General features: G+C 53.4%; 1 protein-coding gene across 1 annotated transcript; it reads left to right on the forward strand.

Moving 5' to 3' along the window:
* Positions 1 to 341: 341 nt before the first annotated feature.
* Positions 342 to 4,764, forward strand: KAZALD1 (Kazal type serine peptidase inhibitor domain 1). Its single transcript, XM_066239986.1, has 5 exons — positions 342 to 495; positions 935 to 1,493; positions 2,517 to 2,677; positions 2,760 to 2,907; positions 3,515 to 4,764. The coding sequence occupies exons 2-5, from the start codon at positions 989 to 991 to the stop codon at positions 3,607 to 3,609; spliced, it is 909 nt and encodes a 302-aa protein (XP_066096083.1). The 5' UTR covers positions 342 to 495; positions 935 to 988; the 3' UTR covers positions 3,610 to 4,764.
* The last annotated feature ends 5,037 nt before the right edge of the window (positions 4,765 to 9,801 follow it).

Genomic DNA, 9,801 nt, shown 5'->3' on the forward strand with positions numbered 1-9,801 from the left:
GCCCTATAGGAGCGCCCGACTTGGCACCAGAGCTCCTACCCCGGGACTGGAAAGTCAGATGGGACAGGGCCTAGGCTGTCAGCCAACTCTTCGAACTTCGCTGCCATCCCCCTACCCCTACTCTCAACCCTCATCTCACCCCGTCGCTGGTCCTCTTCCAGCTTCGGTGTCCAGTTACGGCCTCTCTATTCTCACTGTGACTTTGGCCCAGACTGAGTGAAGTGGCCCAGGAAGGTCCCTTGCAGCCGCATAAAATTAGCAGCTTCAGAACGAAGGAGATGGTGTGGGGTGGGGGTGGGGTGCGACATCTAGGGGCGGGGAGAGGGGCGGAGGAGCTCCTCTCTGAATCCAAGCCCCTGGGCTCTCTCCGAGATCCTCAAGCAGAATCAGAGGTGGCTGGCGGACCCAGCCGATTGTTCTCTGCTTTCTTTCCACTGCCTGTTTTTTTCGGACTGGAGTCTCGGCTGCTCTGAAGGGCTTAGTTCTGGACACTAGGTGAGCGCTCTGGACCTCAGGACATCACCCACTTTCCTTCCTACCCTTACTTACAATTCCTTCTCATGGGGCCGTCCATTCCCATGCACCTCTAGGGCAAGAAACTTTAAAGTTGGGTGGTATGTAGTGTTGGTGCTAGTGTGTGTGTGTGTGCGTGTGTGTGTGTGTGTGCGCGCGCGCGCGCGCGTATGCCATGCTGTGCCAGAGCTTTATTACCCTTTCTTCTTGCCCCTCTCTAAACGCCCCCCCCCCAGAACAGCCCAATCAATTACCACCCAGCATAACTGAATAACCCATAAAGGGTCACTATTCCGTGGTGTTGAGGGTCTACTTGACTCCAAAGTAGCAGGGGAGGGGACAGTCCTAGAGTCAAACTTTGATACGAGAACAGTGAGGTAGGTTGCTTCTGACGTCCTAACCTGGCTTCCCTCCCTGGCAGGGTGCACGAACCCACCACTGATGCCCCGAGTGCTCGCAGGGCTCCCAGCTAACTATGCCACAGCCGCCCGCAGCTACCTTGGCGCTGCCCCTGCTACTGCTACTGCTGGTGGTGTGGGCGCCGCCCCCAACTGGCGCACTGCCGTCCCCAGGCCCGGATTACCTGCGGCGCGGCTGGCTGCGGCTTCTGGCGGAGGGCGAGGGCTGCGCTCCCTGCCGGCCAGAGGAGTGCGCCGCGCCGCGGGGTTGCCTGGCTGGTCGGGTGCGCGACGCTTGCGGCTGCTGCTGGGAATGCGCCAACCTCGAGGGCCAGCTCTGCGACCTGGACCCCAGTGCCCACTTCTACGGGCGCTGCGGCGAGCAGCTTGAGTGCCGGTTGGACGCAGGCGGTGACCTGAGCCGCGGAGAGGTGCCGGAGCCGCTGTGTGTCTGCCGCTCGCAGCGTCCGCTCTGCGGTTCCGACGGCCGCACCTACTCGCAGATCTGCCGTCTGCAGGAAGCGGCCCGCGCTCTGCCGAACGCCAACCTCACTGTGGCGCACCCAGGGCCCTGTGAATCGGGTATGGGTCTTCTATCCACAGCACTTGGGGTACCTCGAGGCATTGCTCCCTGGCCTCCGACGGCATTGGCTCCTGGCCAGCGGAGCAAAAAAGATGAGGCCTGGAATCCAGTATGAGCCCATTCTCGCTGCTGGTGTGCAGAGGTCACCACCTGAAGGGACCCACTGGCAGGGACCAACTCTCTGAGGGAGTAGACACATAGCCAATTGTTGGCCTCAAAACTGAGAAAGTGAAGAGACCCCCCCAGACTTTGCCCCAGACAGCTGGAGCCCAGGCAAGGGAGACTTAGGTTCCTGTGATATGCAATCGGGTTTCTAGCAAGCTGTGTACCTCGATTAGTGAAGGAGAGGACTCTTTTAACTTTTCACCCACCCCAGGAGTCTCAGGGCCATTCAAGCCTCAAGTTTTATTTGGCAGCTTTAGTAACTTTCACTTCCTGAGCCCCTTTGACGAGTCTGGCTGGGCTGAGGCTGCCAGGAAAACAAACACCCTGTGGGGGTCCCAACACTTTCTCCTACAACTCCGGGCTTTCTGCCTGCTGCCCAGGTTGGTTTCAGTTTCTCTGCTTTTGCCATTTGAGACATGCCACCACCTCCCCCCACCCCCACCATGAGGTGGGGTGCCCAAGGGCAGCTTTTTGGGCCTTTGGCAACTGAACCTGGTTAGAAAAAGGGGAGGGTGGAGGAGGGAGGTGTTGGTTACAAATAAAGGGACAGGGCCTAGAGAGTGAAATGAGGACAGGGGAGCAGTCAGGAACAGAATGTGGCTGCCAGCTGAGGTGTGGGTCCGTGTGCTTGTTTGTGCGTCTCGTCTGCATGTCGTACATCCCCATCTCTGCATTTGCACTCGTGTGTCCGTGTGTCCGCAAGCACATGGTCATGTTGTGTTCATGGAGGTGTATTTACCTCAGTATATATTGTGTTCCTCAACAAACATGTTCACAATGGTTCATATTACGGGATCCTTGCTAGGCTGGATGTGCCATCCTGTTCTCAGGCCTCCCACCTCCACCCCCACCCCCAGAGCCCCAGATCATGTTGCACCCATACGACATTTGGAATGTGACTGGGAAGGACGTGATCTTTGGCTGTGAGGTGTTTGCCTACCCCATGGCCTCCATCGAGTGGAGGAAGGACGGCTTGGACATTCAGCTGCCAGGAGATGACCCTCACATCTCTGTGCAGGTAGGGGAAGGAAGCAGAGCTTCCCCAGGGGCAGCCCAGGACCTACCTAGAAAGACCCTGATGACTCTTTCTCTGGTTACAGTTTAGGGGTGGACCCCAAAGATTTGAGGTGACAAGTTGGCTGCAGATTCAGGCTGTGCGTCCCACTGATGAGGGCACCTACCGTTGCTTGGCCCGAAATGCCCTGGGCCAGGTGGAGGCCCCAGCTAGACTGACTGTACTCACACCTGGTAAGGGGGAGCCCTGAGCTTTGAGGGCAGAGGGGAGTGGTGGCAGATTGAGGCCTTAGTGCGTATCCATGTGTGTATGTGCATGGGAGTGCACATTGCAAGCATGGCTTGCCCACAGGCTGGGAGACGTGGGCACTGACAACCCCTCTTTCTTTTTTTTCTTTTTTCTTTTTTTTTTTTATATTTCTGAAGCTGGAAACAGGGAGAGACAGTCAGACAGACTCCCACATGCGCCCGACCAGGATCCACCCGGCACGCCCACCATGGGGCGACGCTCTGCCCACCAGGGGGCGATGCTCTGCCCATCCTGGGCGTCGCCATGTTGCGACCAGAGCCACTCTAGCGCCTGGGGTGGAGGCCACAGAGCCATCCCCAGCGCCCGGGCCATCTTTGCTCCAATGGAGCCTTGGCTGCGGGAGGGGAAGAGAGAGACAGAGAGGAAGGCGCGGCGGAGGGGTGGAGAAGCAAATGGGCGCTTCTTCTGTGTGCCCTGGCCGGGAATCGAACCCGGGTCCTCCGCACGCTAGGCCGACGCTCTACCGCTGAGCCAACCGGCCAGGGCCAACCCCTCTTTCTTGTTCTCTCTTCTTTGCCCACATGTTTGTAGACCAGCTGAACTCCACAGGCATCCCCCAGCTACCGTCCTCGTACCTGGTTCCTGAGGAAGAGGCCGAGAGTGAAGAGGGCGAGGATTACTACTAGGTCCGGAGCCCTGGCCCGTGGGGGTGGGTGAGTGGGGATAGTGTTTATCCCTGCTCTTGAAAAGATCTGGAAAGGGGGAGCAGGGCCCCATCTCATACTACTTTAATGCCTTTAGTAGGGGAGACAAAAATTAGAGGAAGGTAAGGAGAGAGGCAGAGACTAGGGGATAGAGTGGTGGGATGCAAAGGGGCCCATGGAGGGAGATTTATGGACCAACTAGGAAGAAGGCAACAGCTGCTTGCTGGCCCCTAGGCTGAGGTGGGGGTGGGGGTGGGGTGGAGCAGACACAAAAAAGTGCAGACAATAGGTTCCTCCCTTGCTTCCCAGCAGCCCTCCTTCCACTCCTGCTCAGCCAGTCTTCCTAACTGTCCTTTGCACAGCTCCTGCTGTTAGTTTCCTATTCCCCAGTCTTTGCCTTGCCTCAGTTTGCCCCTTCTCAAAATTAACTTAGAAATTTCCCTCTCTACTAAGTCCCAGTTGCACTTACTAACTGCATTCCTTTTTGCTGTTCGCCATCTGCTGTCTAGGCAAGCACAATGGAGCACGGTTTAGTTCAATGCAGTAAGATGGGCGTTTGGTCATGTCTAATTTCTCCTGTCATTCTGGAAACTCCGTATCTTATACCACTTTGTATTGGACAATGCCTAGCACAGGACTAGGCACAGTAAACACACAATAAAGGTTTATGAACAGATGCACAGATGGTTCATGCAGATGTGCACATGAAGACTGCGTTTCATGGTAGTAAGACTCTGGCTTCCAGAAGCTGTAGGTCCTGCTCTCTGAGCATATGTCTGCCAGATGTACAGAGAGGATGCTAGAGCTCCCCCACCCCCCACCCCTGCCCTCTAGGGAGGAAGGCTGGAGCCTTCTGGGTGGAGGGAGGGTGTCCCCCAAGGCTGCACTCCACTGGGGCTGGTCTAGAGATAAATTACCTGCCCCTGTTGATCTCACTCTGGTCCCCTGCCCTGGCAGAGTGGGAAATCTGGTCTATGTGGGTAGGGCACAGTGTGAAAACATAAACTGGGTGGAGGAAGGGAAAAGTTTGGCTACCTGCATGGGCCACACCCTAGGATTCCTAGGAATCCACCCATTTCCCTGCTGAACACAGTCACAGTAAGCTGGTTCCTCATCTGCCCCATCTGCGGCCTGTTCTTTCTGGTAGAGGGTCATCATGGAGCCAGACTCTTTCACTCCTCAGACCTCTCTGTACACACTCCTTGCCTAGCCAAGGGACACTGGTGAGGCGCAGTGTTTATTGTCTGATTGAAGAAGATGAAAGCTTAAGTTCCGGAGTCATGTGGGATGGCAACGGCCTGCACGCCTGGCCTACGCCTGGAGCCTGGCGCCACCACGGGAAGGATCGCAGTTGGTTCAGTGTCTGAGCTTGTTCTCTGGCGCCCAACGCAGGAGCCCAGCCTCTTGAGAGGGGCGTGGTCCAGAACCCCAACCCCAGGGCTTGGGCGCCCCTCACGTAACAGCAAGGCTCGTCCAGAAGTCGCAGCAGAGGACTGCTCTCATTGCCTGGCTGGATCCCCGCAGCCCAGGAGCTGTGCTCAATAGACTTGGGGCGGATTCCAAGGCGACCACGGAAGTAGGAGTGGGGGTGTGAGTGGCGTGGCAGGGGAAGGAGGTCGTGCTGTTCCGCGTCCAGACCAGGAGGTCTGCTCCACGCTGAAAGGGGGGATAGGGTCTGGGTCCTGCAGCAGCCTGGGAATCCGCCCTGGCTTCTTGTTGGCGGGGTACTCCCGACCAGCAGGGCTCGAAGGTGCCCACTGGTAGCCCCATTGATCTTATCGCGCCCACCTGCAGAACAGAGGCTCCACCCTACCCTAGAGGGTCACACGCATCCCCGGGAACCCCGTACTGCTCGATCGCTTTTGCAGCAAGTTCGGGTTCAGCCGCTTGACAGTCTCCGTTTCCTCAGCCGCGGCCCTCCTTGTTCAGACCCGGCAGCTCGGAGTAAGAGGAACTCCTGCTGCGCCCTCTACCCGCCGCCGCCCCACCCCCGCCTCAGCTCCAGCGGACGGACTTTAATAACGTCGCTGGAAAGTGACACGCGATTTATTATTAAAGTAATGCGGGGACGGGAAAGGTTTAATAAACGTGCCGCGATGCCGAGGAATATTCGCCGCAAATAAATGAGAGCACGGGCGGTGTTTTAATAAATAATTTCCCGCCGCTCCCAGGAGAGGAGAGGGGAAGAGGAGGGGGAAGCTGAACTGCTGCCAGAATTCCCGGCTTCTCCCCACGGGTTTCCAAGCTCTCTCCTCATTTTTCGTCCTAAGTTGCTCACGCCCGACATGTGAGTTTCCAGGAAAGCTGACTCGAGTGGCCCAGGAGACGGGAGAGCCTGTGTCCCACCTCACTTCCCCACCTCCGGGGTTTTAAGTAGTTTACTTGAAACGAGTGAATGCGCTTCCCTCTGTCCTTAGCTGCCTGCATACTTAGAATATCCCTAGGTGACAGGACCTAAACTTTTGAGCCTCCTCCCCCCACCCCCCCTTGAGTCTTCTCTGAACCAGAGATCCGGAGTCAAGACCGGCCCGGGGCAGGAAGTGTTAACGGGGACTAGCCTCTTTAAAGCCAAGGGTCCTAGGTCCCAGGGCCTAGCCATTCCCCCAGCTTTAGGCTGACCTGGGCTAGATGTTCAGGGCAGGGCGTACAGAGTAGCCGAAGGGACCTGTGTTACCGGTGTGTAGGTGTCACGTGTGTGCAAATGACCCCTCATTTTCTTCTTGGGCATTTTTGGGGATGGGGCTATTAAGTCTGGCTGCTCGTTACTATGAAGTCCCGGGTTGGAAGGGCCCTTGAGCCTGGTCTGGACCTACGGAGTCCTGGGGAAGCCCACACCCTGGCTCGCAGGTGAACAACGTGGATTTGAGTTCAAGCTGAGCAGAATTGGAGCCTCAAGGGGGAGTTCGCCCTTTCTACAGAAGCCCGGAGGCCTGAGAGTACGAACTGGATTTTGGAGAGGGCTGAGATTGTAGCCTTTGCGGACCAAGGACACGCCCACCCAACTGGAGGGTAGGGGAGGGAGGGGCAAGCTCGTGGGATGCGCTAGCTTCGAAAGTTTTGTACCTCGGACAAAAGAGTTGGCGTCTCTGGCGACACTTCTGGCAACACTTGGAAGTACAGGAAGTGGTGAAAGAGTGCTATCTGGCGGTTATTTCAGGATACGGCAGCCAGATCTGGGCCAGGGACCTTAAGACAGTTAAATAGGCTGGAAATTTTTTAGTAAAAATGTATTTCGATTTGTATTTGTTTATGTATGTGAAGGTATACGTGCATGTGTAGTATATATGTGATATGTTTGTATGATATGTAATATATGTCATGTTTATTATAGTGATATGTGTCTATATGTACTATATGTAAGGTATGTGTATAAATGAACATATTACATCGCAATATATGTGATTACCTAAATGCATACACATGTATGTGATAACCATATAAGTGCTCAAAAGTTATATGTGTATATAGCTGTATATATACATTTATTTGCAAGTATATATTTTATTATGTGTCATTCTTTCAGCAAATATTTCTTATATTTCAGGACTGGAGATACAGAGCAAAAAACCCCACATTATTTCTGCCCTCAAAGAGCTTATATTCTATACTAAGATGTGCATGTAAATAAGTTATATATGTGTATGTTTACAGGCTTATATGTGTATGTATGTATAACTCTGTTTATGAATGTATGTATAAGGACTAGACAGGTTTAAACACTCTGATGGGATGAGGATTCCCTTAGGCAGCTAAGGACAGGGAAAGAAGCTGGAGATATAGACTGATTACCTTCTAGGATACATTTTGGTTATTTCATCAGTCTCTGAATGACTATATTCTTTCTAAAATAGGGAACAGCTATGTAAGTACACTTAGAGTAAGGAAATGTGAATGATGATCAAGTTTCACCTCTCCACTGAATGAAAAGCATCTTAGGAGGAGGAATGATGGGCTGGGGATGGATGGGAATGGGGCCTGAGAGGCTGGGGTCTGGGGGTAGGAATAGGTTCTTGGAGGGCAGTGGTGAGGCCATTTAGAGACTGAGAGGGATCAGGTCTGGGAGGTAGTGATTGGATCTCTGGGATTCAGTTGCAGATAATGAGGGTGGTTTGACAACTCTTGGGGGAAGGATAGGTTGGTGGATAGAGATGGAGCCTGAGGGGAATAATGAGGTAAAAGTCAGGGTTGGAGTTGGAGGGGCCGAGATAGAAGCTCTGGTGGCAGGAATATACCAGTTGGGGTAGAATTTGGAGGCAGCTCAGATGGAGTCAACCCCGCTTTCTCCCACACCTCCCTTGTCTGTGCCAGGGTCCCTCATGTTCTCTGATCCTCCCTTGAGCTGGGTTGCAGATGTACTGGGGATAGGGGAGAAGAGCTTAGGCTCCAGGGCTTGTCCTGGCTCAGGTGACTCACAGAAGCAGGAGAGGAAGGTAAGGCAGGGCTCCCACACCACTGTCCCATGAAGCCTCGTCCCAGCCACTTAGATCATTGCCAGCCAAGCCGCTATTACCAGCTTCTAGTTTGAGCTCAGTCCAGGGGTTTCAAACAAGGGCCAGGCCTAGACCTGGAAAAGGCCACAGAAGACCCCCCACTCCACCCCCTGCACACTTACACACATTTCTGAAGCTGAATTGGGAAAGGTGCTTTTGAATCCTTCCTTTCTTCCCATTTTTTGTTAGATTTTTTTAGACACAGTCAAGGCCAGAAGTCTTCACGTGCCATTATCTGTGGTAACACCTCATACCTGTCCCCTTCCTTCTCAACCTTGAATGCTCTACTACTTCATCCTAAAACCATGGGTTCTGTCCCTTCATTGCCTCTCCTCCCTTCTTTCAGTTCCTGTTTTTCCCCCCAGGGTTGAGATCTTAGATTCCTGGTCTGAGAGGCTGAAAACACATGTGGTTCCTTGCCTAGATTTATTTTTTTAATTTTATTTATTGATTTGAGAGAGAAACATTGATCTGTTCCCATATGTTTTCTGACCAGGGTTTGAACCCACAACCTTTGCCTATCAGAATGATGTTCTAACCAACCCAGCTATCTGGCGAGGGTTTAGATTTATTTTCTCCACCATCTGGGCAACTAAAGTCTCTCTGAACAGAATGAACAATTATAAAAGTCAGTATTGGTGACAAATGTTACCCCACAGTCAAGTCTTACCCTGCCCTCTTGGTGAGCAGCACCTTGGGAGGCAGGATGGGCTTGCAGGTACTGAGGTGAGGTCCAGAGTCCCTTGGCAGAAAAGACGTTCTCTATGAGAAGTGATGGGATCTCTCAGGATGAGAGTTGAGAACTTCAGGGATAATTACTTCTGACTTCCATCCAGTGTCCACCCCAGATCACTGGAACTGCGCTGGAGAAAGCCCCACAGGTCTCCTGGACTCAGCTGTTCCTGGTAGGGACCCAGGCTCTAACTTTAGCTTTCCTGTCCCCATGCCTGTCCCCCACTGTGTTAATGGGTATCAGAAGGGGTTATATTGTGAGGGCAGCAGTGGGGTGTCCGTGGGCAGTGTTCTCTGAATGGATGGGTCTTTGGGAGCAGAACTGGGCTCAGGTCAAGGTGAGGAGACCTGAGGTTTTGCATTATGGTTTGAATCACAGTTCTACTTTTTAAGTGCATAACTTGGGCAAATTTCTTAGTTTCCCTTCTTTTGTGTCCTTCCCTGCAAACAGTGATAAAACTTACTCTTTAGGGGTTTTAATGAGATTAGAGATTTTATAAATAATGTCTCTGGAACACAGTAGGTATTCAACAAAAGGTCAGTTTTACTATTACCATTTCTGGGAGGGTAAGCTACATGGAGCTGGAATTGGGGTATGTAGTAGTACAGAGCTCCCTGCTGAAGTGTGTGTGTTGAAGGATGGAGTGATTGCAGGCTTGGTGCCTGCCTGGAGGAAGCCTTAGGATTGGGCCTTAGGAGGAGGGGAATATCTAAGGTAGGATGGGCATGGGAAGGGACTGGGCTTCCAGAGAGCTTAGCAGTGCTCACTCTCACCCTCAGCCCTCCTCGGGGAGCCCCTGTCAGAGTCCATGACTCTAGCTCTGGGCTTGCAGGGAGGGGCGTCCCCGAAACTCACCTCCATCCATCTCTTTTATCTGGGCTGCTGAAGGGCTGGAGCTCCGATGGGGCCTCTGATGGGGAACAGATACAGACCAGGCGGAAGCAGCCGGAA

Source organism: Saccopteryx bilineata, chromosome 7, assembly GCF_036850765.1.
Source record: "Saccopteryx bilineata isolate mSacBil1 chromosome 7, mSacBil1_pri_phased_curated, whole genome shotgun sequence".
NCBI lineage: Eukaryota > Metazoa > Chordata > Mammalia > Chiroptera > Emballonuridae > Saccopteryx > Saccopteryx bilineata.